Source organism: Aspergillus luchuensis, chromosome 3 (genome assembly GCF_016861625.1).
Source record: "Aspergillus luchuensis IFO 4308 DNA, chromosome 3, nearly complete sequence".
NCBI classification, from domain to species: Eukaryota; Fungi; Ascomycota; class Eurotiomycetes; order Eurotiales; family Aspergillaceae; genus Aspergillus; species Aspergillus luchuensis.
This window is the reverse complement of record NC_054851.1, coordinates 1,029,774-1,052,460: the sequence shown is the minus strand read 5'-3', so window position 1 is coordinate 1,052,460 and position 22,687 is coordinate 1,029,774. Positions and strand designations below refer to the sequence as shown.

Here is a 22,687-nt window from a genome sequence, read left to right as displayed (position 1 = left end):
CTCTTCTCCCCCGAACTCCCATTAAATACACCCATCTATCTCCGCCTCGCACTACTCGCCATCGGCTCAAACGCATCACTATCATCCTCAATATCCTCACTCGCCGCCCTCGTCGCCCTCGTCGATCTCCCTGACCCCGCCGTCCCACGCACACTGCTTTGCGATCCCACGAAATTCAGCGTCGTCTGGGTTGCTTGCTTGCCCCGAGTTTTGCGCGTAGCTTGTGCCGTTCCTCCAATTGTATTGGATGAAGGCGCTGGAGATGGGGCTTTGCGGCGTTGGCTCGTGCTGGTTGTTTTTGTTGTTCTGCGGGATCTAGTGGTGGCTGGTTTGGCGGGTTGTTTTACGAAGAGGGAGTCTTCGTCGTCGTCGTCCTCCTCATCCTCGTCGATGTTGGCGGCTGCGTTGTCGTCGTCGTCATCGTCGTCGTCGAGCATTATGACGTCTTCTTGTTCGTCTTCTTCGTCGGAGGAGACGGGGCGGCGTTTGCGGGTCTTGGTAGATGCAGATGATGTGGTGGTTTTCTTGGAAGCAGTAGTAGGTGCTGCTTTTGTGGTGGCGGTTTTGCGAGTTGTAGCGGTAGCGGTGGTGGTGGTGGCTCTGCCGCCACGGCCTCGGCCGCGGCCGCGGGTGGATGATGTTGTTCGTGATGTGGTGGGTGCTTCGGCGCCATCCTCGCCGGCTACGTCTTCGTTGGGGTCTCCATCCTCATTGTCGGAGTGGATAAGAGCGCCGGGCTGGTCCTCCCAGACACCGTCGAATTCGGTGTCCCAACCGTCGGGCTTGGGCTTGAAGCGCTTCTTGCCGCGGGTGCGTTTCTTGATGCCGCGGGAGAACATGTCTTCCATTTGCGTGCGATATCTCTCCATGGCTTTTTGTAACGAGCTTTCTGCTACTTCTTCTTCCTCCTCTAGATCGTTGTCGCGATCTAGGGCTAGTAGGTGCTTCATTTGGCTTTCAAGGGACTCGTTGACGAACATTTCCAATGCGTGCTTGTCGTCTTTGTCGATGAATTGGGCGACTGCGTCACCGAAGGAGTTTTGTGGGAGGATGGTGAGAGATTGTGCGGAGAGGAAGTCGCGCACTAATTGTTCGACTTTGACGGTGTCGAGGGTGGAGAGATGTGAGACTGCTGTCTCGTCGAGATCGGTTTCTCCCGGTTTGCGCGTGCTGTTGGTGTTTTTCTTCTTGCGGTAGAATTGGACGACGTCGTTCACGTTGGCGACTTTGCCTACGAAGCGGTTGGAGAATCGCTGTGGGTTTTCGCAGTCATAACTGCCTCCTTCCGGGGTTGATGTTTCGACGCGCAGTCGTACTAGTGGCAATGGGATTTCTAGCTCTTCGTCTTCTGCGGTGTCGTCTTGCATTTCTAGCCATTCCGTTTTCGCTTCTTCGATGAGTTCTTCGACGATTTCCATAAGAAGACGGGTTACTTCCGTGCGGTTGTTGTCCTTGCGGGCAAGCTTTTGCGCGCCTTTCTCTTCGGAGAGGATGATTTCGCGCATGGCGAACGGGCGGACGGACTTGAGGCGGATGGGCTCGCATTTGAACTCCCGGCCCGTGATGCTGAGAATGGCTACATGTTTGGCCACTGACTCGCCAGGCACCAGGGATGTCGCCACTGATGAACCGGGCTGCATGACATGAAACTTGGTCTCGGGGTTCAGTCGCGGGTTGATCAGACACTCGTGTTCGTGGCCCCAGATGACGAGGTCTAGGAATTCGGGGAGGAAATTCTCGGGTAGGTAGCCTGTCTCGGTATGTGCGTAATGGTTCTGATGGACGGACATTAAGTTGAACCAGTCGTCTTTCTGGATCGAGGGCTGGTAAAACTTGACCTTGCCGTCTCGAAATGTGCGGAATAGACGTTCATCGCGGACGTTGCTCATACCGTAAAGAGCAAGTTTCGTGCGCCCTTTCTGAAGCAAAACCGGCTTAATTTGGATATTGTCCGACTCGGGGGTCCGCCCATAGTAGTTGATTAACCCAGACACCTGAAGCAGGTCCAATGCAGCCAGATGTCCCTCTCCGGACGGATCATCGTGGTTGCCGTGGATTGAGAAAATGGGGATAGCCACGTTGATATCCAGATCCTCGTAGTTTACGTGGTTGAAAGCACCCTGAAAGTTTTCGCTCGCATCACTCAGCATCTCCAGTTCGCAAGGCTTATCGCCGAGACAGTTCATGCGAATGGAGCGCATGACTTGGTACATCGACTTGCGCGATGGCTTGTTCTCGTGGAAAAGATCGCCTGCCAGGAGCACCATGTCTACATCTTGCTCCTTGGCCAGACACATCACCTCATGAAAGCTTTTCCAGCTGTCATCGCCACGGATGGGATCCCGTTCATTGTATCCGACATGGTTGTCTGTTGAGACGAGAATGCGGATCGTTTCCGAGTCTGGAACCATCAGCAACGGGCAGTCAGCGGAGGAGAGGAATGATACTTACCATCTAATCTGGGCATCGTGAAGAGAGCGAATACACATGAAATTCAGAGTGATAGAAGAAGAGTGGACGATATTGAACAAAAGCAACTTGTGAAAAGTCAAATGAAGAATCCCAAAAGAGTAATATTACAGGCGACTACTATGTAGCCTGCAGGCTACCGTAGAGGAATGCTGCCTAGAAACACAAATAAATCAACGACCGTCAAAACTGAGCTACCTGCATTCCGAGAAGCAACGGCACGTCAGTTAGAAGTGAGGGAGCGGCACTTAATCAAATGGTGATGTATACTACTTACTGCATGGATGGCGACGAAATGCCGGGAAATGAAGCCATTCGCGGGACGGCGCGTGAGCACGTGACCGGCACGCGCGCGGAAGACGGGCGCTGATTGATTGCTCGACCGGGAGGCAACACTAAGCAAGATTCCCCTCCGTTGATTCTCGTCGGATCGCCGGACTGTCTTCGTCCTCCTTCGCCTGTGACTCTCTCGTCTCTCTCTCCTCCCCTCTCTGTCCTTCCCTTTTGTCCCTCCTCGCCTCGTCTCGTCCTACCTTCCATCGCATCGTATCGCGCCACACGTTCTCGCCGTCTTTCTCTCTGTCGCCTGTCCTTTTCTGTCCGACTGATCCAGATTTCGTCCCTGGTTCAGTCGCCTCCAACATCCCAGTTACCCCGCGAAACTCTTTTATGCAATCCGAGCCTACTGCAGTTTTCGACCGTTCGCTTTCGGTAGACCCCTCTTTAGACGTGCCCTTCAATTCTACTCAGCATGGAAATGATTCGCATGGTGAACACCCAGTCTCTGGGCTTCGCCATCAGAAGTCTGGGGACTCCAGTGTCGGTCATGACTCATGCGATGGCGGCCAGCAGTCGCCCTTGAAGGAGGCTGACCCTGCGCCGTTCAACGACACAGTCAGTCAGTATGAGCATACTGTCGCTCCGTTGATCCAGAAAGAGGAGGGAGTGAAATCTAGGAAGAAGCAGCCCTCCATCTACTCGGGCTTGTCCCTGGAAGCCTTCCCCAATGGTATGTCATCCCGTTATCTCGGGCTCTGAACGTCATGTTAATGATCTTCCGACAGAGGTTTTGACGCACATCCTGTCGCATCTGCCTCCCCCTTCTCTGTCCTCGATGGCCCTTGTGTCTCGCCATTTCCATGGTCTTGTCACGACGCCTCACGCATGGAGAATTGCTTTTTCTCGCTACTTTCCCGGCCCCTACACTGTCGAGGATGGCGCGTGGCTTTCCGCAGCGAAGTCGTCGGAAACGGTGACGTCTGATAAGCGGTATTTCTCCAGGCTGACTGCGCTGGCATCCTGGAGAAGTGAATATATCATGAGAACCCGCTTGCTCCGATCGCTCTCCAGAGGCAAGCCGGCGCAGTTCGAACCGTCCAAGAAAACTGGTACGGTGCGAGCGGCTAGCGTCCGGAATGGCAGCGCCGTAGCCACCTATACCTCACAGCTTCTGTACCCTGTCAGCCACTTGCACGGCACCTTCGGATCGGAAGTCAAGAAGAAGGAGCCTCTCTTCATCCATGGCGCTTCGGAGCAAGGCTTCGCGTCGGCTAGCGATCCCTCAACGGTGAAAGTCGGTACATGGGGCCTGTCTGACCACCAGTTCTTCCGACACTTTGCAGACCTGTTTCCCGGAGATGCAGAGTATGGACTAGGCTCTGGTGATCATGTTGGAGCTCCTAACCGCATGGATGTTAGCCAGCCCTATGGTATGATCTACGGCGAAGCATGTCCTCAAGGCCGTACATACTTCATCTCGACCACGGAGCAACGCGGGAGGTTCTTGGGCATCGCGGATTCCAGTTCACAGCCTAGTCTAGGAATCCCCGCGCTCAACTTGATTGCGACCGGTGTTACTGCGGTGTGGATTGCTAAATCCTCCAACATCCTTAAGATGACCGGCGGTCTGGTCGCGATGCTGTCAGGCTCCTCTACCGGAGTGCTCACATCCTACGCCCTTGGTCCTCACCCTACCTATGAAAAGAGGTACGAGAGGGGCCAAGTGACTGCTAGATGGGTGCTGTGTCCTGGTGTCCCCATCATATCTATCTCGGTTGATGATAGCTATTCCCCGAAACGTCATTCCCGTCGGCGGATCTGGGCGACCGTCCTGAACGCCTTGGGTGAGGTCTTCTACCTCTCTGACCTCCCGCGACAGCCTGATGTGCCTACCACAAAGCTGTCTCCTGAGGAATATGAGCAGCTTGCTTGGAAGACGGGCAGAAGTGTTCGTTGGGAGCTTGTTGAGTTAAGCCGACGCATTGCACGGCTTGATCCATTCAGTCGTGATTCGGTCGATGGCAGCTATAGCCCTCGGTCGTCGTCGGATGCCATGAAGCTCAACGAGGAACAGATAGCTGCAGAGACAAAGGAAATTGAGCGCTTCCTGTCCTTCAAGCCCAAGCATTTCCGGAAGGTATGCGAGGGATGGGACATGAGACGTGAATTGAAGGTTGATTTCGCTGGAGACGATGGTCACGGAGCCGGCGAATCGTTCCTGGTGATCAACCGGGGTGTGGGAGATGACGAGAAAGCTTCGATCCGCAGATACACGAGAAAGATGACTAGACATGATGCATCATTGTCGATGCATGGATCTCACAACGTGGAGAACGTGCCTGTACCGTCCATCTTTGGTGGGCCTGTCAAGTCTCCCATCCTCTCTTCTGTGAGCAGCTCAAGCACTACGGCCCCTTCTCGCGCTTCCAGTGGCTTGAGTGAGACGGTCTGCTCCATTTCAAACACCGAATGGCGCATTACAGATTTCGACTTTGGTGACAGAAAGTCGGTCCAGATCACTACGAGTGCCTTGGACCTCTCGACCTATGCTCTATTGACAATCGATGAAGATCCTCTCATCGGTATGTCGGGCAGCTCCGCACTCTCCTCCGCCACGTCTTCGCCTCTTCCGCATATGAAGCAATCGCCTGGCAATGCAGAAGTGCCTGGTCAGCGAGGACGCTACTTGGCTGTGGGTACAGCGGCGGGAACGGTCTTTGTATGGGACATCCGGTCGCCTACGTCGAAGAATGCGGAAGTTATCAACCACGTTTCGCCCATTCGAATCATTCAAACTGAATCTCCTCAAGTTTCCTGTGTCGCTTTGACCTCGCTGTACCTAGTCCATGGTGGAAACGACGGCCTGGTGCAGGCCTGGGATCCCCTTGCTTCTTCGACTCGTCCAATTCGGACCATCAACTCACGATTTTCTACCCGCGCGCGCCGTCGACTTGTTCAAGCCGAGGCATCAATCCACGGTGTTGGCAACAATTACTATGCCACGGGCGCTATCTGCCTTGATCCCGATCCAACCGTTCTACGGGGCATGGTCGCCCTAGGAACCCACCTGCGCTACTGGTCCTACAGCTCCTCCGGCGCCGACCAATACAAGTCCAGCAAGCGTCGGCTCCGTCGCGGTCTTAGGGGTATCAACTCCACCCCAGAAGGTCAGCGCTTCAACACCAGCGGCCGCGGTGCACTCAAGGACTACATCGAAGACGAGAAGGTTGAAATGGAACGCCAAAAGATTGCTGACGAGAAGGAACGTGCCCACCTCAGCCACCGCTTTGGCGTCGACCTTCTCGGTCCAGACGTCGACGAAGAGCAGCTTCTTGCCTACGCTCAACTCCTCAGCCAAGAGGCCTACTCCAGCGAAGCCCACAAACGCGGTGAAGCAATCGAGAGCTCAGCAGTGAGCACCTCGCCCAGCGACACCATTGGGCCAAACGACAGCTCTGTCGCACCCGATGAGCTATCCTCTGCATCGTCGCCTTACGAAGACTTCGCCGATGGCGACCTCGATCCCGATATCGCTGAAGCCATCCGTCTTAGTCTCCTCGATGACAACAAGCCCGGCACCGACCTGGACACAGACACTGGTCCCTTCGACCCACCCTCCCCGTCTCTATCAGGCCCAGCCGTCGCAGAAAGCAGTCGCCAACAAGAGATCGATGATCTCGAGTTCGCAATCCAGCTAAGTCTCGCAGAAGCAGAGAGTCAATCGGGCCAGCACCACCCGACGGAGGAATTCCCGGCTCTGTCACCGTGGGCGCAGCCATCTCCTGCTGGGAAGGACAAAGGGAAGGGTCGCGCTTAGCCTAAGCTTTTTGTTCCCTGAATGATATGATAGACATATCTATTCTATATCTTTGTGCCCTTTTTTATCTTATCCTTGTTGTTGTATGTTATATATTGCGATGTGCTTACACTGTTAATGCTGTGTTGCGTAATACATAACTTGTGTATGGTATATCCGTTAGTTATTCCGTTTATGATCAGTTGAAGAGGTTAAGAAATAATTACCATGCTTGATATAGTGTCACAGGTTTTCCTTGGTTCTGGTTATATAAAACCGCAGTATAATTGAGCTTGTACTACTTGTATATCGTCGCATGAGTGAGAAGTACTATCTCTCTTTGTAGTAAGTATACTTCAGTCTTCATTAGGGACTAGGATGGAGCCTACTAAGATATAAAGGAGAGGAGCCAATGATTCAGTGGTTGATACAGCCAAATCACCTGACGCGAAACCGACCTTAAGATACGACATGAAAAGATCACAAGAACAGTTGAGGTAATAGTTCCATGACGGCAAAGCCGTACTACAGAAACAATGCAAAAAGGTATATATACAGCACGTAGATGTATTAAACGTCGTCGAAATCATATCCCGAGTCAAACTGCCCACTGCCACTTGGCTCTATTCAGGGGACCTCACTCTATACACGTGGAACAACTCCTTCATCTTGGGGGCAAAAGGTCATGGTCATAATTGGCAAGAACAGGTTCACCGGGAACAGTATGGGGAAAGAATCTAATCAGAAAAGTAGGTGATGCAGAATGGAAAGTGGAAGAACAAACGGTCTAAGGCAAGCAGATCTACAGCATGAAGACGGCGAACAGAGTGGCACCGGTCAACACACCCATGAAGGGGGCAGGCAGGGCGCTGCTTCCCGAGGTAGAAGAGTCGGAGCTGGAGGAGCCCGAGCTGGAGCTAGAGCTAGAGCTCGAGGTGCTGGAGCTGCTGTTCGAGCTGCTGGTGAGGGAAGTGGAGTTGCCGGGGGTGTTGGACTCATCGTCGGACAGGACCTTGTACTTGACGCTGGAGACCTTGTTGCCGTTGTAGTCGTAGATGGTCTGGGGGATGGTGGTGGCAGACACGGCAACGAGGCTGCCAACGGTGGCGTTGGTGTAGCCGTTCTTGATCCAGTCAGCGACCTTGGAGGGAACGGTAGGCAGGTCCCAAGAGTTCAGGAAGGTGTTGTTGGTGATCAGAGAAGAGCTGCAGGTCACAGCCTCCTTGGAGGTCTGGGACGAGTTGGAGGACTCAATGCTGCTCATGTCCAACTTGTTGTACTGCTTCTGAAGGTTCTCATAGTCGACCAACAGGGTGGCAGTGTCGCTGCTGTTGATGGCCACGAGACCGTACTCGTTGGCTTCCTGGGTCCACTCGTAGACCAGACCACCGGAGAAGACCTGGTCCATCTCGCTGCCGTAGAGGGCCTGCACCTCGGTGAAGACACGGGGCTGGACGGCGTTGCAACCGTACTCGGAGAAGAAAACGGGCAGTGAGGCGTTCGAGAAGTCCTCAGTCAGGACGTCGTAGCCGGAAGCCTTGTAGGACGACTCGCCACACCAAGAGTACGAGTTAAGGCCAAAGAAGTCGGAGCGAGAACTGGTCGAGTTCTCCAGGTTGCACTCGAAGTAGTCAAGGGTGTCCATGAGGATGGGGCGCACATCAGCAGCGGAGTAACCCACAGGGATGGAGCGGTTGACGTTGGTGGAGATGTAGTCCTTCATATCACGGACGACGGCCTGAAGAAAGAATCAGCAAGAAAGCTCCACCACACTACATAGAGAGACAATGAACATACACGAACGTAGGCAGGGGCCTCGTAGACACTCTGCTCGTTGATAACCTCGTTACCGGCAAAGAAACCCAGGGTGTTGGGGAAATTCTTGAAGGCCTCGATGACACCGAAGACCTGCTCGTAGTAGACGGAGTTGTAGGTGCTCGAAGGGTTGGTGCGGTCAAGCGAGCCACCGGACAGAGGGGAGTTCACGTCGAGAATCATGTAGATACCCGCACCGTTGAAGATGGAGGCGCACTTGCTGTGGTCGACATTGGGAGACAGGTTGTACACACGGATAGTGTTGATCTGAACGGGTCCCCACGGTTAGCGGGGACAGCAAGAGAGCGCCAGCCAAGAGGGATTTCTTACACCCAGGTTCTGCATAAGAGCAGCATCGCGCAAGCAGGCATCTGCATCACTCAGGGGGTCTTCAGTGGCACTGAAGCCAGAAGAACCACCGGGCTGGTAGCTGTTGCGCAAAGGGAGCATTCAGTCAGCACATGGACTTTCCTCACGACAAGTAATATTTCTGACAATGAGGGGATGCTTACTCGACACCCAGGATCTGGAAGCGATCACCAGTCTTGCTGTTGACAAAGTCCTTGCCCTTGACTTCGATGGGAGTGACAGCGTTGGCGGTGGTCGCAAAAGCGCAAGCCGCGGCGAACAGTTGAGTGTATGTCTATACCAGATGGTCAGTCAGCAATCGAATTATCCCATGGTCGCAAACTGCTACTATCGGTATAGTACACACGGGGAACATTTTGCGACGAGTTCAGGAGTGACAGCTATTGACTCTTGACAAGGCTATATAGTATATCGAAGAAGGAAAAAAGAGAGGATGGAGTCTTCCACAGGAAGATCCGAAAAAGCAACGATTGGTATAGTATATAAAAAAAGAGTGACGTGGGAATAGAAACCCAAAACAAGGCAGCTAAGGAAGGAAAGCGCGCGGGGGCAGATAGGCTGAACAGGGAAGCACGAGAAGAAGAAAGAAGCCGGAGTGAGACATGCTGATGGCTATAAAAAAATCAAGGCAGGAGTCGGTCTTTGGTCCTTTACCCCCCCAAAAGGACCCTCAGGGACCAACAGGAGGCAGCCAATCTCCCACTGATTCGAGATTGATTGAAACGGGCCAATGAAGTGGGGGTCGCATAGCACCGCTAATCTCCGCTACTCGCCAATAGCCCCGTTGCTTCAGGTTTAATTGGCCTGCCCTCGCCCCATCAGCTCGACGGCGTGCCTCAGACCAGCCAATTTCAGGGCCGATCCTGGTTGTTTCCTTTTCCCTCGTCCCTTAGAGACCCTGTTAGTACTGTTAGTACTGTTAGTACCCTGGCACCCTCACGCTACTAAGAGGGTCGCCCAAGATGAAAAGAGGGTGAGCTGATTACGCATGTCTTGTCGGCTGGATTCAATTCCGTTTCGGAGCTGCTTAGTACAGACAATGTCTAACCGTGCATACCACAACTAACTACCAACTACTTATAAACACATCACCACACAGCTCACCGCTCCCCATACTGCATACATTGATTTCATGTTCGCTTGTTTCACATCAAACAAATCATCGTTTCGGCTCAAGTGACTCGTGCACTCTCAACTACTACATGTTCGTGCGTCTAAGAATACATACCCGGATGTTCATCCCATCGTGAGAAAACCTCGGGAAGAAGTTATTACCGGCCCCAATGACTCGGATCATTTGCCGTCCGTTCAGGCCCGGTTGAGAATAAGAAAAATAGGTGAGGTGAAGAAACAACACAGTGATGGCGCCGAAGAATTCCAAAAATGCCCGCCAGGTCGGCGGCCAAGACACAATGCACATATACAGGGAAATCTGGAAAGGAAATGATGCGGAAGTACATGGGTAAACGGAGAGGGGAGAAGCGTGACTGGCAGACAGACATCGATTTCCGATGATTCCGTCACTGCCAGAGGACCAGGCCACGGCCCAGCGTGAACTGGAATATTATAGAAGACACACACGTTCAAGGCCAAGGTTCTGATGTGGAGAAAGGGCGGGTGGGTGAACGGAGCAAGAGGGAGAGAGATGGGGAGGCCGGGGTTCAGGAATCATGGTGGAATCGAATTTACTCGACTCCGTGGCTCTCCGGGGCGGCGCTCTCGCCGGTGAACGAGCCGAGCTTCAGGCCGGAGTCCAGAGCGACCATCTCGGCCAGGATCTCGAGCACCTCCTTGGGCACGGTCTTGTCGTAGATGGAGATCAGGTCCTTAGGCTGGGGGTAGACCTTGAGGGCCTTGTAGAAGCACAGGGCGGCCTCAATGGGTTCTGTAATACGGTTGGTATATGAATTGCCAATGCATAGAAGGTGTAGGGGACGTGTTCGAAGCGCGTCATGTCGGGGGATGCATACCTTCGGCAACAAGAGACTCTCCCTGAGCAACCTGGCTCATGAAGTAGGCCTCCTTCTCCTCCAGGTCCGTGGGGAAACCCTCGTCCTTGGCCTGCTGCACAACCTTCTTGATGACCTCGCGCTGCATGGCACCCTGGGCCTCAGCCTCCTCCTTGACAGCCCTTGCCATGCGGCGGTTGTTCCTCTTGAGAGCTTTGCGGAACTCCGGGTCGGTCTGTCTCTTGTGGTCAAAGTAGACGGCGTAGGCTAGAAAGGGCAATGAAGGCGATCAGCATCTTAGTTGGGAGAACTTCGGTATATGGTTCCGTGGATGGCCGGGCTGGTGTCCTTACCCAGAAGGCCGGTGACGATTGTGCCGGCAGTAGCGGCAATCAAGGTCGACGTCCTCATGATGAAGGTTGGATGGAATGTGAAAATGGGGAAGAGACGGAAGCGGCGAAAAGGAAATTTCACCAAGAAGAGGGAACTAGACGGCGTCGAAGGGGGGAGGGTACGGGAGAGGTTTGAGCTGAAGCAAGACAGGCAAACAAGCGGACGTGAAGAGATGACGGCGATTCTTTTGCTGTCCGGATAATTTTGCCAGGATCATTGTTGTTCCGCCTCGGGGTTTCTGTCCCGCTTGAGCTGCCTCCCATACTCCCCTTCTCTCTATACTTCCTCTCTCTCGCTACATTCCGCCCCTCCCACGAGATTGCAGGCTCAATCTTTCTTTCTCATAGACTCCTTGCCAGTCATGGAGAGCCGTGGCTTGACCCTTCGCAGCAAATCGCGCCGGCCCCGCCCCCAGATCAGTGCTCCGAAGCCCATATCCGGCCCTTTGCCGACCAGTAACGGCAGTAAGGGTGCCGGTACTCCAGGCCAAAATACCTCCTCTCCCAGCTCGACATCCCTAGACCGGGCCCCTTCGAAGGGCGCGACCTCTGATCTAGTCAAGCGCCGTTATTCCACTCGTTTTAATCAGGCCCCCGACTTCGATGTCAGCGCTCCGCCGGTGCCGGGCCTGCCCAAGGCACCAGCCACGTATGGCGGGCTCAGCCCACCCGAAACGAGTCGCAGACCGTCCACAGAGTCTTCTGGTCCCCCCAAGGTGGACTTGAATGCTCTTCGCGATCCCAGTCTCCCAGTTGACAAGTGTGAGTGACGCCCGACATATGTCCCCGCGGACTCCCCAATCCCACGGGTGCTAACGTGGCACCAATCTACGTCAGACGTTGCCAACCTGCTCGCCAATGCCTCGGAAGAGGAAATCGAGGCATACCAGAAGAGTCTTCGGAAGGTTAAAAACCGAACTTCGACCGATCTGCAGCAAAATGTTTACCAGAACCGCACTCAATTCATCAAGATCAGTAAGGAGGCGGAGAAGCTTAAAGGAGAAATGCGGACCCTCCGCACTCTGATGGCGGAGCTTACCACGGCGCTCGGACAGACCACCATCGGCAACACCCCGAATCCCATGTCCCCCGCCGTTGACGAGTACATGCCGAAACGCAATGCCAACCGCAGTTCTGTCGCTAATCTAGAGAGCATGTGGAACGTCCAGCTCCAGACCCTCTGGAAGACGGTGGAAGGCTCTCAGAAGTTCCTACCGGTGGTTCCCGGTCGACACATCGTGATGGAGACGGGACATTGGGTGGAACTGGACTCTGCAACCTGGAAGCCCAGGCGACCAGTTCACATAGTGCTGCTCAACGACCACCTGCTGATCGCTGCGAAGAAGCGCAAGCGGGTGGACCAGAGCAGCCATCGCGGGCCGGTTCCAACCAAGCTGGTCGCGGAAGAGTGCTGGCCCTTACAAGACGTTGATATGATCGACCTTGGTGCCAATCTCTCCGCGGGGGTCGCTCGAGATGAAGCCGAAGACCGGGGAATAGCAAATGCGATCAACGTCCGCGTCGGCGGAAAACCGTTTACCTATCGCCATGACAAGCGCGACAGCTCGGCTAAAGGGGAGCTGCTCGCGACCTTCCGGAAGACCGTCGAGGATCTCCGACGTACGCTTCGCTCCGAGACCGAGGCCGCAAGCAAGTCCACCGAGTCATTTGGCTATTTGGGCGTCCGGCGCCCTTCCCATTCCCCCATGCCGGATCAGTACGACGGCGGCGAAAGCACCCGCGACAAGCCGGAGGTGCGTATCGATGTGGACGGAAAGCAACAGAATCTTCGCTGGGTTGACGGGCAGGTGGACGAGCTGGATATTGACATCGCCCTGCAGCGGTTTGAAGAGGCCGTGGCCAACGTCGAGCGGCTTCGCAAGCTCGCCAAGGGCCTGAAGGGCAACGCGATCGCGCAGGACGTGATCAACACGAAGGTCGACGAGCGTGCAGCCACCCTGGCGGAGGTTATCCTGCGAGCGCTCGTGGATACCCACTCGTTTCCTGTATCCACCAAAACCAGAGTCTCCTGGCTCACGCGGTTGGGATTCGAAGATCAAGCCCGGGAAGCTTTTCTGAAAACTCGCTCGGAAATCGTCTCCAAACGGATTCGGTATGTCTCCCCGTACCACTCGCTCAGTAGCACGAATAACTAACCTTCGGCAGTGCCTGCGTCTTTGAGGGTGACCTCCCCCTCTACATCTTTCAGATCTCCTATGTGTACTTCACGTTGATCAAGAACACCATTAGCATCTACCAACAGTGTTTTCCGCCAGTTATGTCCAGCGCCAGCATCCGCTGGGCAAAACACCACCTCGACGGCTTCAACGCCCTGCTCACCCGCCAACTCAGCAGCGTCCAACGCGGCACGACTGTCTGGCAGAAATGCATTGACATTGTACACGAGCAAGCCGATCAGCTGACCGAGGTGGGTGTTGACTTTACCGATCTCGTCGCAAAGGACTTGGAGACTGGCGAGGAGTTCACCGAACGACCGCAGATGACCCGGTCTGAGTCCCTTATTTCCGGGTTAGCGGACACTGCAGCGGCAGCTGCAATTATCTAAGTGACGCGTGTATATTGGTTTATTTTTCTGTTTATTACCACTAGCCTCAGGAGGCTACGTTTGATGATGTGTGTTCTGCGTCGCCTGTTTGTGCATTTTCTTATGCTCAGTCTGTTTGACATGGACCCCACGCGAGTGCTCCAGAATGGCTCTATGTTCCTGTCTTCTATTCTGTATTCTCTAGATGTTATATTCATACCCATGAACGCCGAGCTTAGTCGTGTATATGGCGCTATACCACCGTTCAACAGATCCATGTATACCCGCACACATTTCACCTCCTTTGAATGGAAAACTTACAATCGACAAGACTGAGAAAGCGCTACAAGCAGAGATATGCAGACGCTTGTCCTTCGAGCTACCTGCACTATGTTACTGAAGCGGACTAAGATCTCCGACGTCGGCATTGAGCCAATCCCGGGCACGTGTGATCACGTGAAGCTAGACTGCTCATTGATGTCTCCCTCGAAGTCGAGCTGCCAACTGAACTGATCACTCCACAGTCCTTGTTGGTGTCAGTGGATGCTAGATCTAGCATGACTCGCTACTTGTCCGAAAACAGTGTGGCCAGTATGCTGGCAGCCTTTTCACGGCGGATGACTAGGACACGATCTGACGTCAGATACCTGAGACGATAGTTCTACACGATGGTATCTTCATTACTTGTCCCCAAAGACAGTCATTTTATGAAACACTACGGGATGAATTCTTCCTCTCACCAGCAACTGAAAGCACAGCTGATAGCAATTGCTTTCAGCAACATGAAGCGGGCATGGCTGGACACAGTTCCACCTCGGCCCCAAATCTAGAAGCCGAGCGGCGGACCCCAACAGTTTCGGCTACAAAATCCGCCTGAAACTCCGAACGATAAGCAGCGGACGAAGATTATTGCGCGCAGACTCAACAGCAAGTGGGTTCATCCCCTCCATTGGCTCCCTTCTGGGGCTCCTTGCTTCTTTTTTTTCGTCTGTCGCTTTTTTATCCGATCTAATCTTTCTTCCTCCCTTCGATCAGTACAATCTCCCCCGCGCGCGACACCAATCAATCAACATGGGACTCACTAATGGTCAATCTATACAAGGGTGAGTGAGTATCGCTCCCGCGCCTTTATCCGCGGCTACTTGTAACCCTAAGTAATGCTCACATCCAACGTGGCTTGCGCAGGCAAGATGCGGAACACCAGGCCCTCCCATTGACGGCCCTTCCCTCTCTGCCCTTGTTCGTGCAGGCAAATGCCTTTGCGCAGAACACTCCCGACAAGATTGCCGTCGTGGACGCCACCAAAGGGCAGGAATTCACCTATGGACAACTGCTAGCCGATGCGGTCGCCCTTAAGAAGGTCATTCTGGAAGAGCTAGGCCTCACTGAAGTCGGAAACCTGGAAGAGCGCCGCATCGCCTTCCTGACGCCCAACGGCTACGACTACGTGGTTACGCAATGGGCCGTCTGGGCCGCGGGGGGTGTCACCGTCCCTCTCTGTATGTCCACACCAACCCTACACTATCGCAAGCCCCAGAGAACCCAAACCCAGAAATCGCGCCTCACTAAATAGACAACAAACACTAACCTCACCAAACCCAAGGCACCACCCACCCCGTCAAAGAGCTCCTCTACACAATCGGAGACTCCGACCCCTCCCTACTCTTCCTGCACCCAACATTCGCGCACTTCGAGACCCCACTCAAGGAAAGCATCAGCAAACCGATCCCCTTCAAACCCCTCACCCCACACCAGCAAACCACCACCTCCATCACCCTCCCAACCATCAGCCCAATCTCATTCCTGAACCACCGCGCCCTCATGATCTACACCTCCGGCACAACCAGCAACCCAAAGGGCTGCGTAACCACACACAAGAACATCACCTTCCAAGCGCAATGCCTGATCGAAGCGTGGAAATACAACCCCAGTGACCGACTGATCCACGTGCTCCCCCTCCACCACATCCACGGCATCATCAACGGCCTCACAGCCAGTCTCCTCAGCGGCGTCACCGTCGAAATGCACCCGAAATTCGACCCCGCCACGATCTGGACCCGCTGGCGCGAAGGCGGCTCCACCATGTTCATGGCCGTGCCCACCATCTACTCGCGTCTCATCGACTACTTCGAAACCCACCTGCGAGGCACCGAGCACGAAGCCGCCGCCCGCTCTGGCGCCCAGTCCCTCCGTCTCATGGTCAGCGGGTCCGCGGCGCTGCCGACCCCGGTGAAGAGCAAGTTCGCCGCCATCACGGGACAGGTGCTTCTCGAGCGGTTTGGAATGACCGAGATCGGCATGGCGATTAGCTGTGGCTTGGAGACGGAGAAGCGCGTTGACGGGAGCGTGGGGTGGCCGTTGCCGGGTGTGCAGGTGCGGTTGACGGATAAGGAGAGTGGGAAGGTGGTTGATGCGGTGGATGAGGATGGGATGATTGAGATCAAGGGTGATAATGTCTTTATTGAGTATTGGCGTAAGCCGGAGGCTACGAAGAAGGAGTTTACTGAGGATGGATGGTTCAAGACTGGGGATGTGGCGAGACGGGATGCGCAGGGCGCGTACTTTATTCAGGGTCGTGCGTCTGTTGACTTGATCAAGTCTGGGGGCTATAAGATCTCGGCGTTGGAGGTGGAGAGGAAGATGCTGGGACTGGATGCTATCCAGGAGGTGGCGGTTGTGGGGTTGGCGGATGAGGAATGGGGACAGCGTGTGGCTGCTGTGGTTAAGCAGCGGTCTGGGGTAAGTTTATCTTGTTTGGTGTTTCTATTGTTACGGGTTGAGAGAGTGCATGCTAATATTGATATAGACGGAACCCTTGGAACTGGCGAGTCTGCGTGCGCAGCTCAAGCAGGAGATGGCGCCTTACAAGGTGCCGACGGTATTGAAGTTGGTGGAAGCGATTGAACGTAATGCCATGGGCAAAGTGAACAAGAAGACGCTGGTGCAGAAATATTGGCCGGAGCTGGCCTAGCCTAACCTAGAGATAATTATAATACCACATAAAGTTCACTAACAATTGAACGAATGCATGAATACCGGACCCTGCAGTCGTCCGCCAACACCTGGATCAAGGCATTGACAAAGAAATAATGGCACCAGCACTGGCAGCATGCGGACCAATGCAAAACCCTCCAGCAATACATTCCGGAGATCAGCACGAAACTGATGCAGCTCTATAAAGGCTTGACTTCGGCCCAGCGGAGCGCCTTATTCCAAGTCTGGATAGAAAGGAGTAGCCTCAATATATTTCTACATGTGGCTTGGAAGATTAATTCTGCCCGGTGCGAGCAATGTAATGTAGCACCAGAAATAGTATACTATATCCTGCTCATATATGACTTGTATAATAAGCTCTGCTGTTAGATTTAGTACGACGTTTAATCAATGCCGCGGAGCCTGAAGGAAGCGCTAGCAGAGTAGAAATATATAGTGCGCACGGTGAGCTTCCTGCTTAAGATGGAGTGCTTGCAGTATTTATTATTATTTAAGCTGTCTCAGGCGCACAACACGGAAGAAGAGCAACTACTAATAATAGCAGGTACAAGTCCTGGACAGTAGGGAAATGAATATAACGCGCCCCAGGATTGGTAAGGTGTGTGACGGGTAGGGTAGGGGGTGTATCCGCAGACCCATACTGCTGATTCCCCCCTCAGGGTTCTCAATATTTAATGATGATAATTGATTTCCTTGACTATAATTGTCTGTAGGTTGCATGCATACATGCAGAAGCTTGTTGAGCTAAAGGGCTGCGGAGGAGGGACTATAAGATCTAGTGCAGGATTATGAAGATAAAGGAAATAAGAGCGCATGCATGAACTATTATGGACTTTTACAGCCACTATGCAAGGTAATGAGATGATCTATGTGAGGCCCTTATATGGACCTCTACGGCTACGGAAATCTTTGACCGGGCAGGGAACAGGAGCGAGCGGGTTCCAGGGACTTATGGAGAGGCTTAATAGGGTTTATGTGAGAAGAAAGTGAAGAATGTGGAGCAAGGGTTTAGAAAAAATGTGGAGTAGGATTATAAAGAATATACAGATAGGGTTGAGTGGATTCCATAAGAGGGCATTCTTATGGAGGCTATCTATGAGGCATCTATGAGGAGACAGTTACGCGCGCTCTGATTGGTCAGTTGAATTTGGGGATAGCTTCATGCTTAAATTATGGTATTTGAAGCGATACAGTAAGATTATGAGGGTTTAATATAGGGAAAGAATAGAGTCCTGTATACTAGAATTTTCGCAGCTCGGAGGCTCGCTCAGGCTGCAGGTACCCTGCAAGAGCGCCCTGGCCGCGCTATATTAGGGTGACCCAAAAGCAGTGAGTGTAAATGCTTGTATGTATGTGCGAGTGTTTGTGTGTGTACGCGAGAGAGGGAGGAGGGAGGAGGAAAGCGAGATGGATGGAGGAACGTATCCTGAGTTGCCTAATTCGGCCAACATGAACTCCCGAAAGAGACATCTTTAGTCACGGCTTCCTTCTCCTTCTCAGTTCCTTCCTCTCTTGTTCTGGAGACATCATCTCCTGGTTATAAAGCGAACGATGGTTTCTCTATTCCTGCCACTCTCTTCTGCAACATTCCTCTCTCTTAATTCCATCACTTTATCGTACTTGTTCATTCGCTACAACTTGTTATATCTTATATCACCATCATCACACTTACCATGGCAAACCAGGCCCCCCAGAACCGGAACGCCCGAAACCAGCTCGTCCAGAACCAGCCTATACGGAGCCAAACCACCCCAAATCGGCTTCGCTGGTGGAGTTGGACTGACCTCCGCATTCGCCAACACCGCATCTTGGTCGAAAGGCACTACCCCATGCCAGAAGGCGGACCAGCCCATGCCAAGGGGACCATAGAAGTCGAGTCGCGACAAACTGGACGCATAATACGCGTCAATTGGTACTGTGGAATGGACAACACCAACGCTGCAGCTCCAGTCATCATCCATCTCAGCGGCAGGAACTTCTGCGTCAAATCTCATGGCATCGACGATGAATTCCTTCACATTGTTGCACGTGAAAATAGCCCCTTCATAGTCCTCGACGTTGAGTACCGTATCGCCCCGGAGTACCCATACCCTGCGGCTCTCGAGGACATTCAGGACGTATTGCAATATCTCAGGCACCATCCTGCGGACTACGATCTCAACCACTTGGCTATCTGTGGATTCGGTGCCGGGGGAAATCTGGCCCTGGCTATGGCTCTTAGTTCCCCCCGTGACACTTTTGAAACCGCGGTTGTGTTTTATCCGGTCACGGATTTGTCGTATCCAGAGAAGCGCAAGATTCAGCTCATGGAACCGGATATAAGGAGGAGAATGAGAAGGGGGACGGGTGGTGTGATGCCGCCATGGGTGATGGAGTCGACTATCCAGTCTTATTTGCGTGGGAACCATCCTAACATCGTGGACGATCCGAGGCTTTCGCCTATTCGTCAGCAGGATGAGAGTAGATTTCCGCGAAGATTACTTTTCATTACAGCTGAAGGGGATCCGTGGACCGCGGACACTAAGACGATGGTAGACGGGTTGATATATGCTAGGCGTCGGGATCAGACATCATTGCCGACAGTGTTTTATCTGGAGATGCTTGGCGTAGGTCATGCTTGGGATAAGTATAGGAAACTTGATGACCATGGATTGAACCAGAAGAACACAGCGTATGACACGGCGGCGCGTTTTTTAAGAAGAGAGGTCCACCCATGACATTCATGATAGATAGATAGATAGATAGATTAGCTTGTTCATTCAGTTTGACTACCATGATGCGCTGTACTCTTCACCACCCTTGTCCTATATGCATGACGGAATGATATTATTACAGTTTATTTCGTTTGTCGAGGCTGAGATTGATTTCAATTCTGGAAGAGCACTCCGTCCCACGTATTGATGATCTGTACGACCTACTATCTACTATTCATTAAGTCTCTAATTCTCTTACATGTTCTTCCTCCAACGGTTTCTCTCTATACGACCCCGCTAGACGAACATATAACATCTCCTATTCTTCCAATACCATCATGTCAGAGATGTAAGAAGTAAAAATGACATATCTCAAGTATGAGCAAGGGGGTTTGGAAGAAGAGGAATTGTATGGAGCAACACTGGGTAATGCAGCAATGTGCGTGGAAAACATGGATGAAAGAGGCGATGACAAGGCAAACTCCAAAAGCAAACGTTGAGATGGTAGACTATGAGACGACTGACGATAAAGAAACGAATGGAAAGGATGAAACGGGCCCAGAAGAAATCACAAAAGTTCGTGGAAGGCCTACTATATCTGCCCTGATTATACTGCACCGAATTTCGATAAGCTCTGCAAACTGGGAATCAAACGAAGAGTAAGAATATCGGAAACCTGAGCGTAGCTCCCATTGTGACGCTGAAATATGAAGCCAATGTCACCGTCCACGAAGCTAACAACCTCCTCCTCTGGCTCGAAAGGTATGCTTCGGCGGTGCCAATCCCTAAGCTCCTGGCTTGTTACACTTGGATAGAGCAGATTTTGCAGCCCTGTTATGCGGAGAGTTCGTTGTATCAGGATCTCGAGATGCGCTCAAATTCGTAAATATCTTCAACTCTGGTGCGTCTATGGCAGCCTTTTTGCTTGAATGAGGCATTACTGAGCTGGTTGCTATAGCTAGCCCTTACGTCCGTAGGGTAACTCTTCTTCATGGCTGCTAAGAGTATGGCTGCTAAGAGTGTCAATATACTATTCAACTACGCAGCATGAGCGGTGGGAGTTAGGGTTCTTCATATTTACTTACTCAACCCTTCAAAAATGAGAACACGAAGCAGACACCTTGATTGAACGTATAAGAGAGTCATACCACTATCTCTAGCCCTGATACTTCCAAAGTAACTAGACAGTACCCAAACTACGTTTGAAAAATCCATCTCGGATCCCTATCCCCCAAAAAGTCCCCCTCAGCATCCCCCACATCCCCCATCAACGCCTCCATTCCCTCCCTCTCCCTCACCTCCGCCTTAACCCTATTCTCCCTCCTCAGCACCTCCCACAACACCCCCACAACCACCAGATTCGCCACCAAATACCCCAACGCAAACCCATGACCCAGAAAATACCTCGGACTCGTCTCCGTCCGATACAGCTGCGTCCCCAACACAGCGCCCAAATTCCCAATGGAAATCTGCATCGCATTCGCAATACACCTCTTCGTCTGACCGGAGACATTATTCGCCGGCCACGACAACACAATCGCCACGGCGGGGTAGATCCCCGCTGCAGCGAAGAACGTCCCCAGGTAGGAGACACCAGGTCGATGATCAGTTAGTAGAAGGATATAGCCTATGCATGCTAGTGCCGTAGAACCCAGAATGAAGGGCGCGCGCCGGTGCGTGCGCTCTGATAGAATGGCGACGGTTATGGTGAGGACGAAGGCGACGGCGTAGGGCGGGACGGTGAGGAGTTGGGCTTGCGCGGATGTGTAGCCTAGGGCGGAGATGATTGTTGGCTATATTTTCATATACATGTGATTGTTAGTGAGTGCTATGTGTTGTGTGTGTATCCAAGGGTAAGTAGCTCACCATGAATAAAGATAGGGTGTAGAGTGGAAGCGACATCGTATGAAAGGCCAGTCCGTATAACCAGACCTTGATATCTTTGAAGGCGTCGAAGACAGCACTCCAGGTGAATTGCTCGTCGCGGGTCGAGTCGTTGTCGTTCTTCAGACGGAATTGGATGAATTGGCGCTCTTCGGGGGTAAGGAATTCGGCTGTCGAGGGGTAGTTGTAGACCCAGAAGTAGGCGCCGATGGACATGAGGACTGTTAGGAGGCCTTCCTTTATTGTTTCTTTCTGTTAGTTAGGGTTTGAGGTAGTGGTGTAGGGTAGGGGAGGTGGGGATAGTACCAGGATGAATATCCATCTCCAGCCGCTGTATCCGCCTACACCTTTCATGTGGGCTATGCCCTGTGTTCATCATTAGCTTGGCTAGAATAGAAAGTGAGGGGGTGGGTACAAACCCATGCTAGAATCCCTCCAAAAGCACCCGCCAACGAAGCAGCACTGAAGAATAGAGCTACGCGGTAGTGTTGCTCGTTGCGTTTATACCACATTGATAGGTAGAAGACGACGCCGGGGAAGAGGCCACTTTCTGCTATGCCGAGGGCTGTTTTATCACAATTTTAGCATTGTACATTTTATGATACGGTTGGTTTATTGGGGTATGTGTACCAGTTCGCGAAGTTAGATATCCCGCATAGTTCTGCACCACGCCCAGAAGCGTCGCCACAACACCCCAGACTAATGTTAATGTGGGGAGCCAGATCCTGGGTGTGGTTTTCTTCAGGACGATGTTGCAGGGTACTTCGAAGAGGACGTAGCCGATGAAGTAGAGGGTTAAGCCGGTGAGGTATTGGTCTCCTGCTGTTGTTCGGTTAGGGTTTATTGTTATGTGATGTGATATGGTAGGGGTGGGTGGTACATACACATGTGGATCTCGGTGGCCATGCCTTCGAGTCGGGCGTTTCCCACTGTAGGTATTGAAGTATTGGTTAGATTTTGGGGACTTCTATCGGGTGCAAGGAAGAGGGAACGGGGGTACCATTGCTGCGATCGAGGAATGATAAGAGATATAGGATGGTTAGTGGTGGGAGGAGACGAAAGTCTAGTTTGCGAAGTAGGGCTTTCTCGTTGATGTTTGTGACGCTGCTTGTGCTGGGGGAGGCGGCCTTTTCGTCGGCCTCTATTGTCTTTTCGGGTGTGGATGCCATGCTGCTCATAGCAGGGGTATGGATTACTGTTCCCGAAAGTACTAACTATTCAGAGTATCATTCAATCTAGGTTTGACAACGGGACGGGACTATATAAGAGTCTGCTGGAGTCGCACTCCACGTGGGACAGACATCATGGCAGCCGTGATGAAAGGCATTGTCAGGCTCCAGAAGGGCTAATCCTTGCCTGCTATGGGATATTTGCTTCCACGAGCCGATGCGCAATCTGGAGCGGTGATGACGAGATTGGTGGAGTAATCCACATAAGAGGAAGTAAAGTTAACAAGGTTTGGGGGTGGGGGTAAATAGGTAGATGTTCCTGGTGGTGATGAT

At 52.7% G+C, this 22,687-nt stretch overlaps 7 protein-coding genes across 7 annotated transcripts; 4 read left to right on the top strand and 3 right to left on the bottom strand.

The window, feature by feature from the left end:
* Positions 1–35: 35 nt before the first annotated feature.
* MRE11 (MRX complex nuclease subunit) lies at positions 36–2,467 on the bottom strand (the record flags this gene model as incomplete). Its single annotated transcript, XM_041686863.1, has 2 exons — positions 36–2,401; positions 2,452–2,467. 2 exons carry the CDS (start codon positions 2,465–2,467, stop codon positions 36–38), a joined length of 2,382 nt encoding a protein of 793 aa, XP_041540805.1.
* Positions 2,468–3,138: 671 nt separating this feature from the next.
* AKAW2_30357A (F-box and WD domain protein) lies at positions 3,139–6,565 on the top strand (the record flags this gene model as incomplete). Its single annotated transcript, XM_041686862.1, has 2 exons — positions 3,139–3,478; positions 3,534–6,565. 2 exons carry the CDS (start codon positions 3,139–3,141, stop codon positions 6,563–6,565), a joined length of 3,372 nt encoding a protein of 1,123 aa, XP_041540804.1.
* Positions 6,566–7,346: 781 nt separating this feature from the next.
* gel2 (1,3-beta-glucanosyltransferase gel2) lies at positions 7,347–9,083 on the bottom strand (the record flags this gene model as incomplete). The annotated part of the gene is made up of 5 exons (XM_041686861.1): positions 7,347–8,282; positions 8,342–8,626; positions 8,690–8,789; positions 8,872–9,002; positions 9,075–9,083. 5 exons carry the CDS (start codon positions 9,081–9,083, stop codon positions 7,347–7,349), a joined length of 1,461 nt encoding a protein of 486 aa, XP_041540803.1.
* A 1,330-nt stretch (positions 9,084–10,413) lies between these two features.
* Positions 10,414–11,088, bottom strand: AKAW2_30355S (TOM complex receptor protein TOM20; the record flags this gene model as incomplete). Its single annotated transcript, XM_041686860.1, has 3 exons — positions 10,414–10,613; positions 10,699–10,944; positions 11,031–11,088. The coding sequence occupies 3 exons, from the start codon at positions 11,086–11,088 to the stop codon at positions 10,414–10,416; spliced, it is 504 nt and encodes a 167-aa protein (XP_041540802.1).
* Positions 11,089–11,431: 343 nt separating this feature from the next.
* On the top strand, positions 11,432–13,635 carry EXO84 (exocyst subunit EXO84; the record flags this gene model as incomplete). The annotated part of the gene is made up of 3 exons (XM_041686859.1): positions 11,432–11,831; positions 11,907–13,182; positions 13,236–13,635. 3 exons carry the CDS (start codon positions 11,432–11,434, stop codon positions 13,633–13,635), a joined length of 2,076 nt encoding a protein of 691 aa, XP_041540801.1.
* Positions 13,636–14,685: 1,050 nt separating this feature from the next.
* On the top strand, positions 14,686–16,585 carry AKAW2_30353A (acyl-CoA synthetase; the record flags this gene model as incomplete). The annotated part of the gene is made up of 4 exons (XM_041686858.1): positions 14,686–14,717; positions 14,800–15,113; positions 15,218–16,353; positions 16,421–16,585. The coding sequence occupies 4 exons, from the start codon at positions 14,686–14,688 to the stop codon at positions 16,583–16,585; spliced, it is 1,647 nt and encodes a 548-aa protein (XP_041540800.1).
* Positions 16,586–18,281: 1,696 nt separating this feature from the next.
* Positions 18,282–19,325, top strand: AKAW2_30352A (uncharacterized protein; the record flags this gene model as incomplete). The annotated part of the gene is made up of 1 exon (XM_041686856.1): positions 18,282–19,325. The coding sequence occupies one exon, from the start codon at positions 18,282–18,284 to the stop codon at positions 19,323–19,325; it is 1,044 nt and encodes a 347-aa protein (XP_041540799.1).
* Positions 19,326–22,687: the final 3,362 nt, after the last annotated feature.